Source organism: Schistocerca serialis, chromosome 11, assembly GCF_023864345.2.
Source record: "Schistocerca serialis cubense isolate TAMUIC-IGC-003099 chromosome 11, iqSchSeri2.2, whole genome shotgun sequence".
Taxonomy (NCBI): Eukaryota; Metazoa; Arthropoda; class Insecta; order Orthoptera; family Acrididae; genus Schistocerca; species Schistocerca serialis.
This window is the reverse complement of record NC_064648.1, coordinates 124,655,666-124,680,891: the sequence shown is the minus strand read 5'-3', so window position 1 is coordinate 124,680,891 and position 25,226 is coordinate 124,655,666. Positions and strand designations below refer to the sequence as shown.

At 46.6% G+C, this 25,226-nt stretch overlaps 1 protein-coding gene across 1 annotated transcript in view; it reads left to right on the top strand.

The window, feature by feature from the left end:
* The window catches only part of LOC126426679 (D-3-phosphoglycerate dehydrogenase), an 81,627-nt gene that overhangs the window by 20,116 nt on the left and 36,285 nt on the right, over positions 1–25,226 (top strand). The window contains exons 2-3 of the mRNA XM_050088570.1: positions 19,277–19,434; positions 22,614–22,679. Of these exons, the coding sequence (XP_049944527.1) occupies positions 19,277–19,434; positions 22,614–22,679 (224 nt within the window). The remainder of the gene's footprint in view (positions 1–19,276; positions 19,435–22,613; positions 22,680–25,226) is intronic.

Here is a 25,226-nt window from a genome sequence, read left to right as displayed (position 1 = left end):
ATTTCTCTTATTTTATCGTGATGATCATTTCTCCCTATGTAGGTGGGTGCCAACAGAATGCTTTCACCATCGGAGGAGAAAACTGGTGATTGAAATTTGATGAGAAGATCCCGTCGCAACGCAAGACGCCTTTGTTTTAATGATTGCCACTCCAATTCACGTATCATGTCTGTGACACTATCTCGCCTACTTCGCGATAATACAAAACGAGCTGCCCTTCTTTGTACTTTTTCGATGTCATCCGTCAGTCCCACTTGATGCGGATCCCACACCGCACAGCTGTACGCCAGAATATGGCGGACAAGCGTGGTGTAAGCAGTCTCTTTAGTAGACCTGTTGCACCTTCTAAGTGTTCTGCCAACGAATCGCAGTCTTTGGTTTGCTATACCCACAACATTATCTATGTGATCGTTCCAGTTTAGGTTATTTGTAATTGTAATCGCTAAGTATTTAGTTCAGCTTACAGCCTTCAGTTTTGTGACTTTTTGCGTAATCGAAATGTAGCTGATTTCTTTTAGTACTCACGTGAATTAACTTCACACTTTTCTTTATTCAGGGTCAATTGCCACTTTTCGCACCATACAGACATCTTATCTAAATCATTTTGGCAGTCGTTTTGATCAACTGATGACTTTACAAGACGGTAAATGACAGAATCATCTGGAAACAATCTAAGACAGCTACTCAGATTGTCTCCTATGTCGTTAATATAGAGCAGGAACAGTAGATTCCTTGGGGAACGCCGGATATTACTTGTGTTTTGATCGATGACTTTCCGTCTATTACTACGAACCGTGACGTTACTGACAGGAAATCACGAATCCAGTCGCACCTTAGATGAAGTTAAGCTTTTCGGTGATCAACGGTGTTCTCCATGTCGGCAGCTCGGTTCGCTTTTCAGTCAATGCATATTTTTAAACGAAGGTGCATCCGCTACGACCACTGGTGTGTACTTAAAATATATTAAGATGAAAAATTGTAATTTATAATCGTTTTTTAGTTTAAACAATATTTTTGACAATGTTTTATAAAATATTGGTAATTAATCCTGTATTGGAGAAGAAAAACTCGTTAAAACTTTAAGGTTTGCCGATGACTTTGTAATTCTGTCAGGGACAGCAAAAAGGCTTGGAAGTGCAGTTGAATGGAATGGACAGTGTCTTGGAAGGACAATACAAGATCCTTTCTTTTCTCTCTTTTGCTGGTGCCGTTTTCCCGCAATGACGCAGGGTCGGCATGGTTAATCGAATGTGGCAAGGTTAATTTAAGCGGTGGCGATTAACTATTGACGAAGGGGCAGATCGTCTGCAAATTAGTCACGGTTCTGCCTACGAAATCATCCCAAAACAACTCACACAGTTGCATAAACAAACGCGCTTGGCCATCTGCAAAAAAACATTTGGATGGCTACGGTAACGAAGGGAACAACTTCTTAGGATCACGTGACGAAACATGGAGACATCATTACGAGCCAGAGAGCAAACGGTAGAGTGTGGAATGGAAACATCCAAATTCACGGTGCAAGAAAAAGTTAAAGACCCAACCGTTCACAGGAAAACCGATGCTTACGGTTTTTTTGGGACGCACAAGGTCCAGTACTGGAACATTAAGGGGAAAGGGGCACAGCAATAAACAGTGTGCGTTGCAGTGAGATGTTTACTACCAGGCTAAAGCCAGCAATTCGAAGCAAACGCCGAGGATTGCTGTCACAAGGTGTTGTGTTGTCGCACGACAATGCCCGTCCGCATACTGCTACCCACTCTGATGAAACGCTCCAGAAACTCAAATCTGAAGCACTGGATCATCCTCCGTATAGTTCCGATCTTGCCCCTTCTGACTATCACTCGTTTGGTCCACTTAAACAGGCGTTAAGGGGCCTTCGATTTGCCTCGGAAGAAGCAGTGAAGGAAGCGGTGTATTCCTGGCTCGCAGCTGAACCGAGACCCTACTTTGTCGAGGGCATCAGGAAGCTTGTAGAACGATGGACCAAGTGCGTTGAAACGCAACGAGACTATGTCGAAAAATGATGTTCTTGTAACTTTCCTATTTGATTACAATGAAAATTTATACTACTTTGCAGATAACAGTTGACTTACCCTCGTATAAGCACCAAAATGTAGGGACGTAATACGGGGGTCACTCGAAAAGAGATGCACACTATTTTTTTAAAAATCCATCTTATATTCTACATGTCTGAAAGTTTTACAGTGTGTAGATACATCCTTTAGGAACAATATTTTCATTTCTCCGCATAATTTCCACCCCTCTCAACTGCCTTACGCCATCTTGGAACCAGCGCCTGTATACCCGCACGGTAAAATTCTGGACCAACCTGTTGCAGCCACTGTTTGGCAGCGTGCACAAGGGAGTCATCATCTTCAAACCTTGTTCCACGGCCGGCCAAAGTGGCCGAGCGGTTAAAGGCGCTACAGTCTGGAACCGCACGACCGCTACGGTCGCAGGTTCGAATCCTGCCTCGGGCATGGATGTGTGTGATGTCCTTAGGTTAGTTAGGTTTAAGTAGTTCTAAGTTCTAGGGGACTTATGACCACAGCAGTTGAGTCCCATAGTGCTCAGAGCCATTTGAACCAACCTTGTTCCACGAAGGGAGTCTTTCAGTTTCCCAAAGAGATGATAGTCACACGGAGCCAGGTCAGGACTGTAAGGCGGGTGTTTCAGTGCTGTCCATCCGAGTTTTGTGGTCGCTTCCACGGTTTTTTGACTGACATGTGGCCGTGCATTGTCGTGCAACAGCAAAACATCCTGATTTTGCCGATGTGGTCGAACACGATTCAGTCGAGCTTGAAGTTTCTTCAGTATCGTCACGGAATTTATGTTGGTTCCACTTGGCACGATGTCCACAAGCAAGAGTCCTTCGGAATCGAAAACGAACGTAGCCATAACTTTTCCAACAGAAGGTGTGGTTTTGAATTTTTTGTTCCTTGGGCGAATTTGCACGATGCCACTCCATCGATTGCCTCCTCGTCTCTGGTGAAAAACGATGGAGACACGTTTCATCACCTGTCACAATTCTTCCAAGAAATTCATCTCCACCCTTCTCGTACTGTTCCAAAAGTTCGCTGCATACCGTTTTTCTTGTTTGTTTGTGAGCCAGTGTCAACATCCTGGGAACCCACCTGGCACAAACCTTTTTTAACGCCAACACTTTCAGTATTCTGCAAACACTTCCTTCCCCTTTCCCAACGCAGCGTGACAATTCGTTCACTGTGATGCGTCTGTCAGCAGTCACCAATTCCTTAAGTCTCTGCACGTTGCCGGCCGCGGTGGCCATGCGGTTCTAGGCGCTGTAGTCCGGAACCGCGCGACTGCTACGGTCGCAGGTTCGAATCCTGCCTCGGGCATGGATGTGTGTGATGTCCTTAGGTTAGTTAGGTTTAAGTAGTTCTAAGTTCTAGGGGACTGGTGACCTCAGATGTTAAGTCCCATAGTGCTCAGAGCCATTTGAACCATTTTTTCTCTGCACATTGTCTGGAGTGTGTGCAGTACGAGGCCTGCCGCTGCGAGAACAATCCTCAATATTGCCGGGCCCGCTTTCATCACGTAACCTGCTCGCCCACCGACTAACACGACTGCGATCGACAGCAGCATCTCCGTACACCTTTTTCAACCTCTTGTGGGTTTCCCACTGTCTCGTTTTCACAGCACAGGAATTCTATGACAGCACGTGCTTCTGACGAACGTCAAGTGTAGCAGCCATCTTGAAGACATGCTGTGACGGCGCCACTCACGGGAACAGGTTGAACTAAGTTTGAAAACAAGCGGGAAGAATGTATCTACACACCGTAAAAGTTTCACACATGCAGAATGGTTGGTTGGTTGGTTGGTTTGGGGAAGGAGACCAGACAGCGTGGTCATCGGTCTCATCGGAATACGGAAGGATGGGGAAGGAAGTCGGCCGTGCCCTTTCAGAGGAACCATCCCGGCATTTGCCTGGAGTGATTTAGGGAAATCACGGAAAACCTAAATCAGGATGGTCGGACGCGGGATTGAACCGTCGTCCTCCCGAATGCGAGTCCAGTGTCTAACCACTGCGCCACCCCGCTGGGTCATGCAGAATGAAAACTGTATTTTTACAAAAATAGTGTGCATTTCTTTTGGAGTGACGCTCGTATGTATGGTGATAGGAGCGCAATGTCCCACTGGTATTTTTCTGCCAGATTACGAACGGTGCCAGCTGCGGCGTGCTGAAAGGAACAGCCAGAAGTGTGCGTACACAACCACAAACGCAAATGGAAACGCAAACGGAAACGCAAACACTGCTACACAAAGGCGGTCACGCGCGCACGGACGGTAAACATGTTTATGCCGGCTGTTCAGTGAACCCTGGTAATTCTCCGCGCTAGCGTCTGGTACTGACTGCAGGTCACCAAACTCGTTCAGTTTTACATTAAAAGTTCTCGCTTCACTTACCGCGTCAGGTTCGGACAAAATTTCAAGTTTTCGATGATAACCTACAGCGTCATCGTCAGATACTAAAACTGACTTCCGTGAACTGGTTTTTTTCTCTTATTCTATCCGCCCCCATTAGCTGAGTGGTAAAACTACGCCCAACGCCGTTACGACTGCTGAATTTTTAAACCCTGACCGTATACCTTACCCTAAAACAAAACGAAACGCGATTAACTGGTTAGCCGGCCGTGGTGGCCGTGCGGTTCTAGGCGCTTCAGTCCGGAACCGTGTGACTGCTGCGGTCGCAGGTTCGACTCCTGCCTCGAGCATGGATGTGTGTCATGTGCTTAGATTAGTTAGATTTAAGTAGTTCTAAGTTCTAGGGGACTGATGACCTAAGATGTTAAGTCCCATAGTGCTCAGAGCCATTTGAACCATTTTGAACCAATTAACTAGTTGAAAGGCCAAACGATGCATTACATCCTCACAATAGAATCAAGCAATAGGGAGGACTTCTGGGTATTCCTTACAACGGAGCACCACAATGTGATGTGTACTAAAAAATACAAAGAAAATTACGCAAATTTTTTAACTAAAACATCACTGTAACCAAAAAAGTGCGTACTTTACATTACACATCCAAGCATTTCGTATATTAGACGAATGATTTTTGGTTAACGTTTGTACTTCACGTAGCAGGAGGAGGATTTCCAGCAGAAAGTAATCAGAGAAGATCATCAGTATAGACCAGTTAAGCCCATGTGTATCTATTACTTTGTTTTGCGGTAAGCACAGTGATGAAACTGGTATACACCCTTTATTTAGTTTCTGCCTTTCTTTCCTTTTCTTTTCACAGTAAGGCACATTTATGTTAATTATGTGTAAAATCAAGCAGAAGAAGCCTACTTTACTTCATTACCTTCTGAAGAAGAAAATTTTACTTATCAGCAATAATGAGTTTGCTTCTTTCCGTTTATCCACGCACGGAGAACGAAATTTATAGACGCAGTTACATTTCCATAACAATTATGTGACTGCCTTCTCAATGGAATTTACATTTATTTTTATTCAAGTCATGCTGCAAACAAAGGCAACACAAGGGGCATACTTAGTTTGTCGTTCAGAAGAAGTGCATTTCCATACCATCAATTTACATTCTCTCTCTAAAGCCGGAGAAAAAAAAGCGGCCTAAGGCGCTGGTTAAAAATATAAAAAATAAAAATAAATAAAAAAAGAGAAAAAACGAACAAAAGTGCTCAGCGCGGCGGAATGCTACGCCAAGGGGCCCGGGTTCGATTCCCGGCTAGAACAGGAGATTTTCTTCGCTCACGGATAGGATGTTGTGTTGTCCTCATAATCATTTTATCCCCATCTCCGACGCGCAAGTCGCCCCATGTGGCGTCGAATGCAATAACTAAGTTGCCCTCGGCGGCCGAACTTCTCCGAATGGGGGACTCCCGGCCCACAATGCCGCACGTTCATTTCCATTCTTTTATTCTTATTTCAGTTCTCCACAGCGGGGGCGGATAAAATCCGCTCTTCAGCCAAACGTCACATAAACTACACTACTGGCCATTAAAATTGCTACACCACGAAGATGACGTGCTACAGACGCGAAATTTAACCGACTGGGAGAAGATGCTGTGATATGCAAATGATTAGCTTTTCAGAGCATTCACACAAGGTTGGCGCCGATGGCGACTGTTCGCAGAATATGGAATCGGTCGGTTCAGGAGGGTAATACGGAACGGCGGTGGCGACACCTACAACGTGCTGACATGAGGAGAGCTTCCAACCGGTTTCTCATACACAAACAGCATTTGACCGGCGTTGTCTGGTGAAACGTTGTTGTGATGCCTCGTGTAAGGAGGAGAAATGCGTACCATCACGTTTCCGACTTTGATACAGGTCGGATTGTAGCCTATCGCGATTGCGGTTTATCGTCTCGCAACATTGCTGCTCGGGTTGGTCGAGATCCAATTAATGTTAGCAGAGTATGGAATCGGTGGGTTCAGGAGGGTAATACGGAACGCCGTGCTGGATCCCGACGGCCTCGTATCACTAGCAGTCACAGGCATCTTATCCACATGGCTGTAACGGATCGTGCAGCCACGTCCCGATCCGTTAGTCAACAGATGGGGACGTTTACAAGACAACAACCATCTGCACGAACAGTTCGACGACGTTTGCAGCAGCGCGGCTCGGAGATCGTGGCTGCGGCTCCCCTTGACGCTGCATCACAGACAGGAGCGCCTGCGATGGTGTACTTAACGACGAATCTGGGTGCACGAATGGCAAAACGTCATTTTTTCGGATGAATCCAGGTTCTGTTTATAGCATCACGATGCTCGCATCCGTGTTTGGCGACATCGAAGTGAACACACATTGGAAGCGTGTATTCGTCATCGCGATACTGGCGTATCAAACGGTGTAACGGTATGGGGTGCCATTGGTTACACGTCTCGGTCACCTCTCGTTCGCATCCACGGCACTTTGAACAGTGGACGTTACATTTCAAATGTGTTGCGACCCGTGGCTCTACCCTTCATTCGATTCCTGCGAAACCCTACTTTTCAGCAGGATAATGCACGACTGCATGTTGCAGGTGCTGTACGGACCTTTCTGGATACAGAAAATGTTCGACTGCTGCCCTGGCCAACACATTCTCCAGATCTCTCACCAACTGAAAACGTCTGGTGAGTGGTAGGCGAGCAGCTGGCTCGTCACAATACGCCAGTCACTACTCTTGATGAACTGTGGTATCGTGTTGAAGCTGCATGGGCAGCTGTACCTGTACACGCCACCCGAGCTCTGTTTGACTCAATGCCCAGGCGTATCGAGGCCGTTATTACGGCCAGAGGTGGTTGTTGTGGGTACTGATTTCCCAGGAGCTATGCACCGAAATATATTTGTCGATTGAATATCCGTTTATCATCTGAATTTCTTCTTTGTGTAGAAATTTCAATGGCCAGTAGTGTAGATGTAGAAATAGCATTAGTCGAACGCGGACGGATGCAAGTCGTGAATTTATTAACTGCGAAAATCGCAGTTACCGAGAAGTGGCATTCGCAGAAATCACTGCTATCGGAAAATCGTAGTTTAGTCAGCGCTGGCTGCTGAACGCCTCCAGCGCCGCCGCCGGCGAGGAAGTGAAGCTGCGGTGGATGGGTGCGTTGCGTTGGGGGGGGGGGGGGGGGGCGTTGATTTAATGACAGGACGTGTCAACCTCAGGCGCGCGGGAACCGCTCCGAACCGGTTCCCCTGTGGCTGGCGTGATCCTCAAGACAAACAAGGAGCAGGCGTCGGTCTGGTTACTTCTGGTGCCCGCAATGACACAGCTGGACTGCGCTTCTATCGCCACCAGACAGCGCGGTAGCGATACGAGGCACCGTAACACGGCCGCCTTACCATTTTCTGTAATCACTAGGAGGCGCTATTGAGGCGTGACATTACACAAAGCCCGCTGGGTAACGTCACTGCTCTCCCCCATATCGGCCGTCTATAGACCACGTGAAGTAACTTACTATTGATCTTCTCTTTGTTCCTAATTTTCAGACTTTCCAGTAATTCTTCAATATTTCACTGTCTCCTCTTCCTCTTTCATCTCTCCGTACAGTGACCGTTTTCTAACTTCTCCCTGGAAATCCGCCAAACTTCCTAGCATTCTCTTCAAAAGCTGGCCTGTATAGAAATTATGGTTGTCTGAAGTTACTGGCCATTAAAATTGCTACACCAAGAAGAAATGCAGATGATAAACGGGTATTCAACGGACAAATATATTATACTAGAACCGAGATGTGATTACATTTTCACACAGTTTAGGTGCATAGATCCTGAGAAATCAGTACCCACAACAACCACCTCTGGCAGTAATAACGGCCTTGATGCGCCTGGGCATTGAGACAAACAGAGCTCGGATGGCGTGTACAGGTACAGCTGCCCACGCAGCTTCAACATGATACCACAGTTCATCGAGAGTAGTGACTGGCGTATTGTGACGAGCCAGTTGCTCGGCCACCATTGACCAGACGTTTTCAGTTGGTCAGAGATCTGGAGAATGTGCTGGCCAGGGCAGCAGTCGAACACTTTCTGTATCCAGGAAGCCCCGTACAGGACCTGCAACATGCGGTCGTGCATTATCCTGCTGAAATGTAGGGCTTCGCAGGGATCGGATGAGGAGTAGAGCCACGTGTCGTAACACATCTGAAATGTAACGTCCGCTGTTCAAAGTGCCGTCAACGCGAACAATGGGTGACGTGTAACCAGTGGCACCCCATACCATCGCGCCGGGTGATACGCCAGTATGGCGATGACGAATACACGCTTCCAATGTGCGTTCACCGCGATGTCGCCAAACAAGGATGCGACCATCGTGATGTTGTAAACAGAATATGGATTCATCCGAAAAAATGACGTTTTGCCATTCGTGCACCCAGGTTCGTCATCGAGTACACCATCGCAGGCGCTCCTGTCTGTGATGCAGCGTCAAGAGTAACCGCTGCCGTGGTCTCCGAGCTGATAGTCCGTGCTGCTGCAAACGTCGTCGAGCTGTTCGTGCAGATGGTTGTTGTCTTGCAAATGTCCCCATCTGTTGACTCAGGGATCGAGACGTGGCTGCACGATCCGTTACAGCCGTGCGGATAAGATGCCTGTCATCTCGACTGCTAGTGATACGAGGCCGTTGGGATCCAGCACGGCCTGTATTACCCTCCTGATCCCACCGATTCCATATTCTGCTAAAAGTCATTGGATCTCGACGAACGCGGGCACCAATGTCGCGATACGATAAACCGCAATCGCGATAGGCTACAAGCCGACCTTTATCAAAGTCGGAAACGTGATGGTACGCATTTCTCCTCCCTACACGAGGCATCACAACAACGTTTCACCAGGCAACGCCGGTCAATTGCTGTTTGTGTACGAGAAATCTGTTCGTAACTTCCCTCATGTCAGCACGTTGTAGGTGTCGCCACCGGCGCCAACCTTGTGTGAATGCTATGAAAAGCTAATCACTTGCATATCACAGCATCTGCTTCCTGTCGGTTAAATTTCGCGTGTATAGCACGTCATCTTCGTGGTGTAGCAATTTTAATGGCCAGTAGTGTATTGTAGTCTTTTGGCCCACTGCCATCACCCTTTCTCCATTCAAATGTGCCTTCTGAAAAATGTTAATTGTTCGCGGCTGCGGTTAAATTTCGCGTCTGTAAAACATCATCTTCGTGGTGTAGCAACTTTTATGGCCAGTAGTGTAGTAATACTAGTAGTAATTGTTGTTGTTGTCGTCTTCGGTTTGATGGAGCTCTCCATGCTGCTCTATCCTTTTTAAGCCTCTTCCGAGTAACTACTACAGCCTACATCATTCTAAATCTGCGTACTGTATTCATCTCTTGGTCTCCCTCTATGATTTTTACCCCTGCAATACTAAACAGGTGATTCTTTGATGTTCCAAATGTGTTCCGCCAACCGATCACTTCTTCTAGTCTGGCTGTGTGGTACAAATGCCCCTACTCCCCAATTCTATTCAGTACCTCCTCATTAGTTACTTGAACTACCCTTCTAACCTTCAGATTCCACTGTAGCTCCACAATTCATAATCTTCTGTTCTCTTCTTGTCTAAACTGCTTATCATCCACGTTTCACTTTCATACATGGCTGCACTCCAGACAAATACTTCCAGAAAATCTATAGTCGGTGTCAACAAACTCCTCTACTTCAGAAACACTTCTCTCGCCATTGCAAGTCTACATTTTGTATCCTCTCTACTTCGGCTAAATAGCAAAATTCATCTACTACTACAACCTAATTCACCCAGCATCACCTGATTTAATTCGACTACATTCCATTATCATTGTTTTGCTTTTGTTGATGTTCATCTTAAACCCTCTTTTCAAGGCAGTTTCCGTTCCGATCAACTGCTCTTCCAAGTACTTTGCTGCCTCTGACAGAATTATAATGTCATCAGCAAACCTCAAAGTTTTTGGAGTGAGATTTTCACTCTGCAGCGGAGTGTGCGTTGTTATGAAACTTTCCTGGCAGGTTAAAACTGTTGCCGGACCGAGACTCGAACTCGGGACCATTGCTTTTCGCGGACAAGTGCTCTACCATCTGAGCTACCCAAGCACGACTCACGCCCCGACCTCACAGCTTTACGTCCGCCAGCAGCTCGTCTTCTACCTTCCAGACTTCACAGAAGCTCTCCTGCGAACCTTGCAGAAAGGCAAAGGTCCCGCGTTCGAGTCTTGGTGTGGCACACAGTTTTAATCTGCCAGGAAAGTCTCAAATGTTTTATTTGTTGGTCGAAGGCGCTGCAGTCATGGACTGTGCGGTTGGTCCTGGCGGAGGTTCGAGTCCTCTCTCGGGCATGGGTGTGTGTGTTTGTCCTTAGGATAATTTAGGTTAAGTAGTGTGTAAGCTTAAGGATTGATGAACTTAGCAGTTAAGTCCCATAGGATTTCACACACATTTGAACATTTTTTAAATTTGTTTTTCGTGCACTTCAATTCGTACCGCAAATTTTTCATTGGTTCCTTTACTGTTTGTTCAATGTACAGATTGAATAACATCGGGGAGAGGCTACAATCCTGTCTCACTCCCTTCTCAACCACTGCTTCCCTTTCGTGCCCCTCGACTCTTGTAACTGCCGCTTGCTTTCTGTATGAGCCTTTTGCTCTCTGTATTTTACTGCTGTCACTTTCAGTATTTAAAACAGTATTCCACCGTCAAAAGTTTTCTCCAAGTCTACACAAGCTACAAACGTGGGTTTGCTTTCCTTAATCTATCGTCTAAGATGAGTTATAGGGTCAGTATCGCCTCACGTGTTCCTACATTTCTACGGAATCCAAACTGATCTTCCCCGAGGTCGGCTTCTTTCAGTTCTTCCATTCTTCTGTAAAAAATTCGTGTCAGTATTTTGCAGCCACTACTTATTAAACTGATACTTCGGTAATTTTCTCACCTGTCAGCATGTGCTTTCTTTGGAATTGGCATTATTATATTCTTCTTGAAGTTTAAGGGTATTTAGCCTGTCTTACAGTTCTTGCACACTAGATGGAAGAATTTTGTAATGGTCGGCTCTCCCAAGGCTAGAGTAGTTTTGACGGAATATCATCTATACCATGGCCTTGTTTCGACTTAGATCTTTCAGAGCTCTGTCAAATTCTTCTCACAGTATCATATCTACCATCTCATCTTCATCTACGTCCTCTTCCATTTCCATAATATTGCTTTCAACTAGAGTTTCCTTGTATAGACCATCTATATATTCCTTCTAGCTTTCAGCTTTCCCTCTTTGCTTAGGACTGGTTTTCAATCTGAGTTGCCGGCCGGAGTGGCCGTGCGATTCTAGGCGCTACAGTCTGGAGCCGAGCGACCGCTACGGTCGCAGGTTCGAATCCTGCCTCGGGCATGGATGTATGTGATGTCCTTAGGTTAGTTAGGTTTAAGTAGTTCTGAGTTCTAGGGGACTGATGAGCTCAGGTGTTAAGTCGCATAGTGCTCAGAGCCAACCCAATCTGAGTTGAGTTTCAAGCAGTTGCTTCTCTTTCCTCCAAATGCCTCTCTGATTTTCGTATTGACGGTATCTACCTTTCCGCTGATGAAATACTCTTCTAAGCCCTTACATTTTTCCGGTCAGTTTGATTATTTCAAACTTCTGAATTTGCTTTAGCGTCCTTGACTTGCCACATTTTTATATTTTCTCGTTTCATCAGTTACATTCAATATCACTTGTGTTATCCAAGCATTTCTGCTAGATCTTGTCGTTTTACCTATTCGATCCTCTGCTGCAAAGTGATTGGGCCCGATGGCTTAATGCGAATCGAATTGGAAGGAAAATCAGCATTGGCCGTATTTTGGTGTTTTATTGTCAGCAAAATCGATTTTCGGTCACTTAGTGACCATCCTCAGTGCTAGAAGTTACAAATTTTCACATAACGATCAGAGAGTATAAAACAGAAAATCACAACTACACCTGCGTATGAACATAATAGTTGGTAGGAACATACCTGTAATATACAATTAAAATTGGTAGGCACTGGTATCAAGCTATAACCAGAAGCTTAGAGCGATCGCATAAGCTGAGGCCGCTGTTTACATGGTCCTGTACAGCAGACCTCGGTGGGACAGGGCTTGGAACGCCCTCAATGTGACATGTGTCACGTGAAGAGGAGGAGGGGGAGGAGGTTAGTGTTTAACGTCCCGTCGACAACGAGGTCATCAGAGACGGAGCGCAAGCTCGGGTGAGGGAAGGATGGGGAAGGAAATCGGCCGTGTCCTTTCAAAGGAACCATCCCGGCATTTGCCTGAAACGATTTAGGGAAATCACGGAAAACCTAAATCAGGATGGCCGGAGACGGGATTGAACCGTCGTCCTCCCGAATGCGAGTCCAGTGTGCTAACCACTGCGCCACCTCGCTCGGTTTTGCAAGATATTAACCAAAAAATACCTCTTGTGCATTTGTGACACACGAAGTAATTCAAATTTTAAATTGTACGTGAAAAACATAGCAGACGAAGGGGGAAGGACACATCTAAAATACACTGGCGTATTGTTTTCTTAAAAAACCAACTTACAAAACATAAGACAGATCGATAATAAGTTGTCAGAGTACAGGACAGGTAAAAGCGAAAAAGAAAAGGAAAAAGAATAACATATGAATAACATGAAATGAGGTATAACACAATTTTTTAAAAAACATAGTACCCACCATCTGGCGTGGGAAGTACAACGTTCGTGATTTACGTAAGCTTACGTTAAGACTACGGAGTCAAATACAGGGTGTTTCAGAAATGACCGGTATATTTGAAACGGCAATACAAACTAAACGAGCAGCGATAGAGATACACCGTTTGTTGCAATATGCTTGGGACAACAGTACATTTTCAGGCAGACAAACTTTCGAAATTACAGTAGTTACAATTGTCAACAACAGATGGCGCTGCAGTCCGGGAAACTCTATAGTACGATATTTTCCACATATCCACCATGCGTAGCAATAATATGGCGTAGTCTCTGAATGAAATTATCCGAAACCTTTGACAACGTGTCTGGCGGAATGGCTTCACATGCAGATGAGATGTACTGCTTCAGCTGTTCAATTGTTTCTGGATTCTGGCGGTACACCTGGTCTTTCAAGTGTCCCCACAGAAAGAAGTCACAGGGGTTCATGTCTGGCGAATAGGGAGGCCAATCCACGCCGCCTCCTGTATGTTTCGGATAGCCCAAAGCAATCACACGATCATCGAAATATTCATTCAGGAAATTAAAGACGTCGGCCGTGCGATGTGGCCGGGCACCATCTTGCATAAACCACGAGGTGTTCGCAGTGTCATCTAAGGCAGTTTGTACCGCTACAAATTCGCGAAGAATGTCCAGATAGCGTGATGCAGTAATCGTTTCGGATCTGAAAAATGGGCCAATGATTCCTTTGGAAGAAATGGCGGCCCAGACCAGTACTTTATGAGGATGCAGGGACGAGGGGACTGCAACATGGGGCTTTTCGGTTCCCCATATGCGCCAGTTCTGTTTATTGACGAAGCCGTCCAGGTAAAAATTAGCTTCGTCAGTAAACCAAATGCTGCCCACATGCATATCGCCGTCATCAATCCTGTGCACTATATCGTTAGCGAATGTCTCTCGTGCAGCAATGGCAGCGGCGTTGAGGGGTTGCCGCGTTTGAATTTTGTACGGGTAGAGATGTAAACTCTGGTGCATGAGACGATACGTGGACGTTGGCGTCATTTGGACCGCAGCTGCAACACGGCGAACGGAAACCCGAGGCCGCTGTCGGATGACCTGCTGCACTAGCTGCGCGTTGCCCTCTGTGGTTGCCGTACGCGGTCGCCCTACCTTTCCAGCACGTTCATCCGTCACGTTCCCAGTTTGTTGAAATTTTTCAAACAGATTCTTTATTGTATCGCTTTTCGGTCCTTTGGTTACATTAAACCTCCGTTGAAAACTTCGTCTTGTTGCAACAACACTGTGTTCTAGGCGGTGGAATTCCAACACCAGATAAATCCTCTGTTCTAAGGAATAAACCATGTTGTCTACAGCACACTTGCACGTTGTGAACAGCACACGCTTACAGCAGAAAGACGACGTACAGAATGGCGCACCCACAGACTGCGTTGTCTTCTATATCTTTCACATCACTTGCAGCGCCATCTGTTGTTGAAAATTGTAACTACTGTAATTTCCAAAGTTTGTCCGCCTGAAAATGTACTGTTGTCCCAAGCATATTGCAACAAACGGTGTATTTCTATCGCTGCTCGTTTAGTTTTTATTGCTGTTTCAAATATACCGGTCATTTTTGAAACACCATGATAAAAATAGTAATAGTACGAAAATCCCATTACGTAATAATTAAAATGTCGTGAAACACTATATTCGTTACAAAAAAGGTAACGAAGGAGATAAGTTGATTTTCGCACTGGCTGCGCTCCGCTCTTGCGAGCCAGGACTGTGCAGTGACTTCGACAGCGGTCGACAAGCGGCTGGCTGCTGAGAACCAGCGTCCAGCCTGCTCGCCTCATTCTGCCAATTGCCGCCGGCGCCAACTGGTTCGTCCTCTGCCGCACCAGAGGTCAGCGTCCGTCTCAGACTGCTAACTGTCCGCAGAGGTCAGCCCAGTCCACAAACTGAGCTCAACTGGCAAGGAAGCCCTCGGACGCGAGGTTGCAAGTTCAGCTTTTAGCAAGCGCCTAGAACAGCTCGGCCACTCCGGCCAGCTGTGGGCTGAGTATTTCGTCTTTGTTTGCTGTCTGACTGGTACTCCTGAACCTTGCACAGAGCATGCTCAGGAAATGTGCAGTCAGAATTCTGCAGCTTCCAGCAGCATTCATGTTCAATCAGCCTGGTTACTATGTCTAACACACTTCACAAAGTAGACATTTCTTGCATTCAAGATATGTTCAAAACACACCACTAACGTGCATCGTGAACACCAAATGAAAAATGCCAGCCCACAATGATGAGAAAGGTTTGGACCATCAAATTCGGAGGCTTGGGAGTTACAAACCGTGCAGGACGCCCCATTAGGTGTTCGAAAATTCCAGTTACGAATTTCTGGGACTTGTAGAGGGGGTATGTAATATTTTGAATAGGAACCCATATCAAGAAATATCATCCGATGACGACACAGGGTGACAAAATTATAGGCTACGGCAGCTGCACATCTGTTTCTGTGATGTTTTACAAACTTTCTAGAACGATGGAGATGGATAAATATATCGATATGAGGCAAGGACCCCTGGTTCGGAAACGAACAGGTCGAAAGTTGCAAGCAATAATGATTCTCATACCTAGACAGTGACTACATCCAAGATGGCGCCTCTCAAGATGGCCGATGCCGTCACCACGACACCAGTAAGTTGCCCCCTCCCTCCCACCTACAGAGACCCTATACCAGACGCCATTGTGATTTCTCACACCATTAAAGTTTGCCTCACCTTGTAGTAATGGCGCTGTTGGTGTGATGGTGATCTGCTTGTCGTTATGATTATGTTTTTGTCACGGTGATGTGATTGCGTTGACTTTGATACGGTGGTGATGTCGACGTGCCGCTGTTACAGTGAAGTCGGCGTGGCGGTGATGTGGCCTTGTTTACTTTTTCAGAGGCACGACGCGCTAGTGGTGATCTCCTTGTCGTTATGATTATGTTTATGTCACGGTGATGTGACTGCATTGACTTTGATATGGTGGTGATGTCGACGTGCAGCTGTCACGGTGAAGTCGGTGTGGCGGTGACGTGGCCGTCTTTACATTTCCATAGGCACGACGCGCTGGTGGTGATCTGCTTGTCGTTATGATTATGTTTTTGTCACGGTGATGTGGTTGCGTTGACTTTGATACGGTGGTGATGTCGACGTGCCGCTGTTACAGTGAAGTTGGCGTGGCGGTGATGTGGCCTTGTTTACTTTTTCAGAGGCACGACGCGCTAGTGGTGATCTCCTTGTCGTTATGATTATGTTTATGTCACGGCGATGTGACTGCATTGACTTTGATATGGTGGTGATGTCAACGTGCAGCTGTCACGGTGAAGTCGGTGTGGCGGTGACGTGGCCGTCTTTACATTTCCATAGGCACGACGCGCTGGTGGTGATCTGCTTGTCGTTATGATTATGTTTTTGTCACGGTGATGTGGTTGCGTTGACTTTGATACGGTGGTGATGTCGACGTGCCGCTGTTACAGTGAAGTCGGCGTGGCGGTGATGTGGCCTTGTTTACTTTTTCAGAGGCACGACGCGCCGGTGGTGATCTGCTTGTCGTTATGATTATGTTTATGTCACGGTGATGTGACTGCATTGACTTTGATATGGTGGTGATGTCGACGTGCAGCTATCACGGTGAAGTCGGTGTGGCGGTGACGTGGCCGTCTTTACGTTTCCATAGGCACGACGCGCTGGTGGTGATCTGCTTGTCGTTATGATTATGTTTTTGTCACGGTGATGTGGTTGCGTTGACTTTGATACGGTGGTGATGTCAACAAGTCGCTGTTACGGTGAAGTCGGCGTGGCGGTGATGTGGCCGTGTTTACTTTTTCAGAGGCACGATGCGCTGGTGGTGATCTGCTTGTCGTTATGATTATGTTTTTGTCACGGTGATGTGGTTGCGTTGACTTTGATACGGTGGTGATGTCAACAAGTCGCTGTTACGGTGAAGTCGGCGTGGCGGTGATGTGGCCGTGTTTACTTTTTCAGAGGCACGATGCGCTGGTGGTGATCTGCTTGTCGTTATGATTATGTTTTTGTCACGGTGATGTGGTTGCGTTGACTTTGATACGGTGGTGATGTCGACAAGTCGCTGTTACGGTGAAGTCGGCGTGGCGGTGATGTGGCCGTGTTTACTTTTTCAGAGGCACGATGCGCTGGTGGTGATCTGCTTGTCGTTATGATTATGTTTTTGTCACGGTGATGTGGTTGCGTTGACTTTGATACGGTGGTGATGTCGACAAGTCGCTGTTACGGTGAAGTCGGCGTGGCGGTGATGTGGCCGTGTTTACTTTTTCAGAGGCACAACGCGCTGGTGGTGATCTGCTTGTCATTATGATTATGTTTTTGTCACGGTGATGTGATTGCGTTGACTTTGATACGGTGGTGATGTCGACAAGTCGCTGTTACGGTGAAGTCGGCGTGGCGGTGATGTGGCCGTGTTTACTTTTTCAGAGGCACGATGCGCTGGTGGTGATCTGCTTGTCGTTATGATTATGTTTTTGTCACGGTGATGTGGTTGCGTTGACTTTGATACGGTGGTGATGTCGACAAGTCGCTGTTACGGTGAAGTCGGCGTGGCGGTGATGTGGCCGTGTTTACTTTTTCAGAGGCACGATGCGCTGGTGGTGATCTGCTTGTCGTTATGATTATGTTTTTGTCACGGTGATGTGATTGTGTTGACTTTGATACGGTGGTGATGTCGACAAGTCGCTGTTACGGTGAAGTCGGCGTGGCGGTGATGTGGCCGTGTTTACTTTTTCAGAGGCACGATGCGCTGGTGGTGATCTGCTTGTCGTTATGATTATGTTTTTGTCACGGTGATGTGGTTGCGTTGACTTTGATACGGTGGTGATGTCGACAAGTCGCTGTTACGGTGAAGTCGGCGTGGCGGTGATGTGGCCGTGTTTACTTTTTCAGAGGCACAACGCGCTGGTGGTGATCTGCTTGTCATTATGATTATGTTTTTGTCACGGTGATGTGATTGCGTTGACTTTGATACGGTGGTGATGTCGACAAGTCGCTGTTACGGTGAAGTCGGCGTGGCGGTGATGTGGCCGTGTTTACTTTTTCAGAGGCACGATGCGCTGGTGGTGATCTGCTTGTCGTTATGATTATGTTTTTGTCACGGTGATGTGATTGTGTTGACTTTGATACGGTGGTGATGTCGACAAGTCGCTGTTACGGTGAAGTCGGCGTGGCGGTGATGTGGCCGTGTTTACTTTTTCAGAGGCACGATGCGCTGGTGGTGATCTGCTTGTCGTTATGATTATGTTTTTGTCACGGTGATGTGATTGTGTTGACTTTGATACGGTGGTGATGTCGACAAGTCGCTGTTACGGTGAAGTCGGCGTGGCGGTGATGTGGCCGTGTTTACTTTTTCAGAGGCACAACGCGCTGGTGGTGATCTGCTTGTCATTATGATTATGTTTTTGTCACGGTGATGTGATTGCGTTGACTTTGATACGGTGGTGATGTCGACAAGTCGCTGTTACGGTGAAGTCGGCGTGGCGGTGATGTGGCCGTGTTTACTTTTTCAGAGGCACGATGCGCTGGTGGTGATCTGCTTGTCGTTATGATTATGTTTTTGTCACGGTGATGTGGTTCCGTTGACTTTGATACGGTGGTGATGTCGACAAGTCGCTGTTACGGTGAAGTCGGCGTGGCGGTGATGTGGCCGTGTTTACTTTTTCAGAGGCACGATGCGCTGGTGGTGATCTGCTTGTCGTTATGATTATGTTTTTGTCACGGTGATGTGATTGTGTTGACTTTGATACGGTGGTGATGTCGACAAGTCGCTGTTACGGTGAAGTCGGCGTGGCGGTGATGTGGCCGTGTTTACTTTTTCAGAGGCACGATGCGCTGGTGGTGATCTGCTTGTCGTTATGATTATGTTTTTGTCACGGTGATGTGGTTGCGGTGACTTTGATACGGTGGTGATGTCGACAAGTCGCTGTTACGGTGAAGTCGGCGTGGCGGTGATGTGGCCGTGTTTACTTTTTCAGAGGCACAACGCGCTGGTGGTGATCTGCTTGTCATTATGATTATGTTTTTGTCACGGTGATGTGATTGCGTTGACTTTGATACGGTGGTGATGTCGACAAGTCGCTGTTACGGTGAAGTCGGCGTGGCGGTGATGTGGCCGTGTTTACTTTTTCAGAGGCACGACGCGCTGGTGGTGCGCTCCGAGTCGAAGGTGACGGCGGAGGTGGTGGCTGCGGGCGCGGCCGCGTCGCTGCGCGCCGTCGCCAGGGCCGGCACTGGCGTCGACAACATCGACGTCGACGCCGCCACCCGCCGCGGCGTCATCGTCCTCAAGTAAGCACACTGGATCGCTGCGGCCGCCGCTCTGCCCCGTCCAATGAACCTCCAGATCCGACCTGTCTCAATGGGTCCCTTTTACAACCATTAGGTGCACCGCATTCTTCTCGTCTGTCTCACCCATTCTGCACGCGAACACTGCGACTCTGAAACTTCCTGGCAGATTAAAACTGTGTGCCGGACCGAGACTCGAACTCGGCACCTTTGCCTTTCGGGGGCAAGTGCTCTACCAAATGAGCTACCCAAGCACGACTCACGCCCCGTCCTCATAGCTTTACTACCGCCAGTACCTCGCCTCCTACCTTCCAAACTTTACAAAAGCTCTCCTGCGAACCTAGCAGAACTAGCAGTCCTGAAAGAAAGGATATTGCAGAGAAATGGCTTAGCCACAGCCTGGGGGATGTTTCCAGAATGAGATTTTCACTCTGCAGCGGAGTGTGCGCTGATGTGAAACTTCCTGGCAGATTCTGCTAGGTTCGCAGGAGAGCTTCTGTAAAGTTTGGAAGGTAGGAGGCGAGGTACTGGCAGAAGTAAAGCTGTGAGGACGGGGCGTGAGTTGTGCTTGGGTAGCTCATTTGGTAGAGCACTTGTCCGCGAAAGGCATAGGTCCCGAGTTCGAGTCTCGGTCCGGCACACAGTTTTAATCTGCCAGGAAGTTTCACTCTCCGCTGCAGAGTTAAAATCTCATACTGCGACTCTGGTTAAAATAATTATTGATACCTGTTTATTTGCGCCCGCACTCCTCGAATATTTTACACAAATGATTAGATCTTCTCTCTGGACAGTTACTAAACTATTCATTGACGATAGCGCCCGCATCTCGTGGTCGTGCGGTAGCGTTCTCGCTTCCCACGGCCGGGTTGCCGGGTTCGATTCCCGGCGGGGTCAGGGATTTTCTCTGCCTCGTGATGGCTGGGTGTTGTGTGATGTCCTTCGGTTAGTTAGGTTTAATTAGCTCTAAGTTCTAGGGGACTGATGACCATAGATGATAAGTCCCATAGTGTTCAGAGCCATTTGAACCATTTTTGACGATAGCGATTTCCCTGTTACACCAATCTCAAATGGCAGCTCACTGTCAACCATGTCTGAGCACGGTCCCTCCTCTCAAGAGGACACGGTTGTTGTGTCAGACCCCTATTTACGTATGTGTTATGTACACTGAAGCGCCAAAGAAAGTGGTATAGGTATTCAAATATAGAGATATGTAAACAAGCAGAATACGACGTGTGGTCTGCAACGCCTAAATAAGACAAGTGTCTGGCGCAGTTGTTAGATCCGTTACTGCTGCTGTAATGGCAGGTTATCAAGATTTAAATGAGTCTGAACGTGGTGTTACAGTCGGCGCACGACCGACGGGACACAGCATCTCCGAGGTAGCCATGAAGTGGGGATTTTCCCGTACGACCATTTCACGAGTGTACCGTCAATATCAGGAATCCGGTAAAACATCGAATCTCCTACATCTCTGCGACCGGAAAAAGATCCTGCGAGAACGGGACCAACGACGTCTGAAGAGAATTGCTCAACGTGAGAGAAAGGCAACCTTTCCGCAAATTGCTTCAGATTTGAATGCTGCGCCATAAACGTCAGGTTGGTTGGTTGGTTGGTTTGGGGAAGGAGACCAGACAGCGAGGTCATCGGTCTCATCGGATTAGGGAAGGATGGGGAAGGAAGTCGGCCGTGCCCTTTCAGAGGAACCATCCCGGCATTTGCCTGGAGCGATTTAGGGAAATCACGGAAAACCTAAATCAGGATGGCCGGACGCGGGATTGAACCGTCGTCCTCCCGAATGCGAGTCCAGTGTCTAACCACTTAAACGTCAGGAAACATTATCGATGTGGGCTTTTGGAGCTGAAGGCCCACTCGTGTAGCCTCGATGACTGCGCGACACAAGGCTTTACGCCTCGGCTGGGCCTTTCAACACTAACATTGGACTGTTGATGACTGGAAACTTGTTGCTTGGTCGGACGAGTCTCGTTTCAAATTGTATCGAGCGGATGGACGTGTATGGGTATGGAGACAACCACATGAATCCATGAACCCTGCATGTCAGCAGGGGCTGTTCAAGCTGGTGGAGGCTCTCTAATGGTGTGGGGCGTGTGCAGTTGGAGTGATATGGGACCCCTGATACTTCTAGATACGACTATGACAGGTGGCACAAACGTAAGCGTCCTGTCTGATCACCTGCATCCATTCACGTCAATTGCGCATTCCGACGGACTTGTGCAATTCCAGCAGGACAACGCGGCACCCCACACGTCCAGAATTACATGTGACACGTACATAAGCATTTTGTCTGATCAGTTGCATCCATTCATGTCCATTGTGCGTTCTGACGGACTTGGGCATTTCCAGCAGGACAATGCGTCACCCCACACGTCCAGAGTTGCCACAGAGTGGCTCCAGGAACGTTCATCTGCGTTTAAATACTTCCGCTCTCCTCCAAATTCCCCGGACATGAACATTTTTGAGCATATCTGGGATGCATTGCAACGTGCTGTTCATAAGAGATGTCAACCCTTTCGTATTCTAACGGATTTGTCGACAGCCTGCAGGGTTCGTGGTGTCAGTTCCCTCAAGCACTACTTCAGACATTAGTCTAGTCCGTGCCACGTCGTGTTGCGCCACTTGTACGTGCTCGCGAGGGCCCTACACGATATCAGGCAAGTGTACCAGTTTCTTTGGCTCTTCGGTGTACATACATCTAATTTTACACTATGTTGCCTCGTATTATACTGCCGCTGAACCAGCGGCTAGCCGGGCAGGCACCTTGACTATACTTCCACCATTCGACAGAATTCTTCACGTCGCCCCCTTGACCCGCCTAAAAAGACTGAGCCAGCATCCCACTGCAATCAGTGAAGTGTTGAGCTCAAGAAAATGGAAACAGGTTTGAATTATCCCTCAGCTTAGGTTCAAAATGGTTCAAATGGCTCTGAGCATTATGGGACTTAACTTCTGAGGTCATCAGTCCCCTAACTAACCTAAGGACATGACACACATCCATGCGCGAGGCAGGAGTCGAACCTCTCAGCCTAGGAGTATGCAGTAAGCTTCCATAAGCTATACCGTTTCCTCTAGGATGACAGCTGTTTAGCATTAAGTGATGATAATTTGTTGTCATTCTGTACTGTCTGTTGTCTAACTAACCATTCACCGTGTTTCGCCTGTTCCAGCACTCCTGGCGGCAACTCCGTGAGCGCCTGCGAACTCACCTGCTCTCTCATCACCGTGCTCGCCAGGTCAGTAAGTCCACAAGACTCACCGCTGTCTCAAACCATGTTTGTGTTTTTCATTTGACTGCAGCTTCGATACACTATTCAGGATGTAAACACATAAAACTGCAGCCAGTCACTTTTTTGAATCAGCAGCAGCAGCACTCCGTCTTCAGGCCACAAGTGGCCCATCGCGACCATCCGACCGCCGTGTCATCCTCAGTGCAGGATGCGGATTGGAGGGGCGTGTGGTCAGCACACTGCTCTCTCGGTCGTTATGATGGTTCTCTGTGACCTATGTCGCTGCTTCTCACTCAAGTAGCTCCTCAGTTTGCCTCACAAGGGCTGAGTGCACCCCGCTTGCCAACAGCGCTCGGCAGGCCGGACGGTCACCCATCCAAGCGTTAGCCCAGCCGGACAGCGCTTAACTTCGGTGATTTGACGGGAACCGGTGTATCCATTGCGGCAAGGCCGTTGCCACTTTCTTGAATAGTTATTTATTATTCCACTAACCGGTTTTCTAACCTTTTCAGGTTTATCTTCAGATGGTTTTCTGCAAGTTACACCACTGTTTCTAGCATAATGCTGGGCACTAACTCTGTGACAAAAATGGAACACGCTTTAGTGTATCGCCATGAGTATTGTTTATCTGTCGATATGGATGCAAAATTTTTAGTTTTGTTCTTACTGCGACAATATGGGCGCCTTTTTTCTGTTTGTGTCCATCTCTCTGCCTCCATTTCGATGGCCAGTTGGTACATCACTTCACACACTTTTACACAATTTGTACACATTTACACTGTGATCGCGAAACTTTGCCAGCATCCAGCGTGTGCTATACAACTGTTGCTTGTCACAAAGATCTTGACAAAAGATATGACACAGGTCTACTTTGGTCAGAGACACTATCTGTTTTTGTTTCGCCCTATATCGACTTTAAAACATAAAAACAAAAACAAATAACATCACTGAGCAAAGTAGGCCCATGTCATATCGTTTGTCAAAATCTTCGTAACAAGCAACAGTTGTATAGCACACGCTGGATGCTGGCAAAGTTTCGCGATCACAGTGTAAATGTTTACAAATTGTGTGAAAGTGCGTGAATTGATGTACCAACTGGCCATCAGAATGGAGGCAGACGGATGGACACTAACAGAAAAAAAAGCCGCCCATATTGTCGCAGTAAGTACAAAACTAAAATTTTGCGTCCATATCGACAGATGAACAAATACTCATGGCGATACATTAAACTTTAACATGCTTTAATGATTAAAGCATGTTCCATCTTTGTCACAGAGCAAGTAGCCAGCATCATGCTGGAAATAGTGGTGTAGCTTCCAGAAAACCATCTGAAAATGAACCTCAAAAGATTCGAAAACCGGTTAATGGAATAATAAATAACTATTCAAGAAAGTGACTGGTTGCAGTTTTATGTATTACATGCTATTCAGACGTAAACAACTACACTCTTCAGCTTTCAACAATTACTCTGTTCAACCATCGTCAGTTACAACAACAAACAGACTTTTTTTAGAAGGGTATGAACGTGCAAATTACTTAAGAACAACACTTTTTCACTATTAGCGAAATAGGGCAGCTGCATAAAGTCTGAATATAGCAACAATAATTAAATTTTTCTTCAGGAAAAATGTTTACAAACAGGTCTGCACAGTAGAACTCTTTGACATACAATCAATTATGTTAATTTCCGATATGTTAGTTTCGCAATGATATTATTCAAGAAAAGTTTGTTAATTAATGAATAAAGTCGTGATTTCTGTATAGGTCCTTGGTCGTATTTTACAATTGCTTCTCAGCCATCTAAGGAATGAGTTACTGTTCTGTACTAAGAGACTAATAATGCTCGTAGAAATGATTTTCTGGACTTCCTAAGATCTGCAAGGAATTATTCGCTGTGTTGCTGGAACCTGGGACATGCGAGGATTAAATGATGAACATCTCACACAGCTGTGTTACTGCAATCAGAAATGTCTGGCTTTCGGAACAGGAGAGGCACCACAGGACATTTTAATTTGCACTGTCTATACTTTTACAAATAAATTCATAAAACTTTGTCAGCATGACCAGGAACTATTCAGGATTCATACTCATAGCAGTGGAAGTTCAAAAACATAACAAAATAATTTTTTTTACATGTGGAATATCATAATTTTTTAACTTATTATTGGCTGCATTTGTTACTAAAGGTACACTTTTCTTCATAAACAAGGGAGATTCTTCGATGAATTCTGCACAGCATGCAAAATATACTTACATAAGTATGAAACTCTAGAATTTTCCAAATCTGTTAAAAACTGTGGTAAAAATTCAGATAATTAAATATGAAATTTGAGTTTTTTCTAAACAAGAAGTTTAAAATTTAACAGATCACTCATTCTTTCATTAATTAAATCAGTTCTGTATTGTTCACTCGTTCCATGGCTTGTAAAATGAGAGCGTGTATGTCATACCGTCATACAAACAACGTACAGCGCAAGGTGGACACAATTGTAACTAATGTGTTTTCCCGAGTAAATCGGTCCTGCATTAACGCATTAGCATATCTACCAAGTT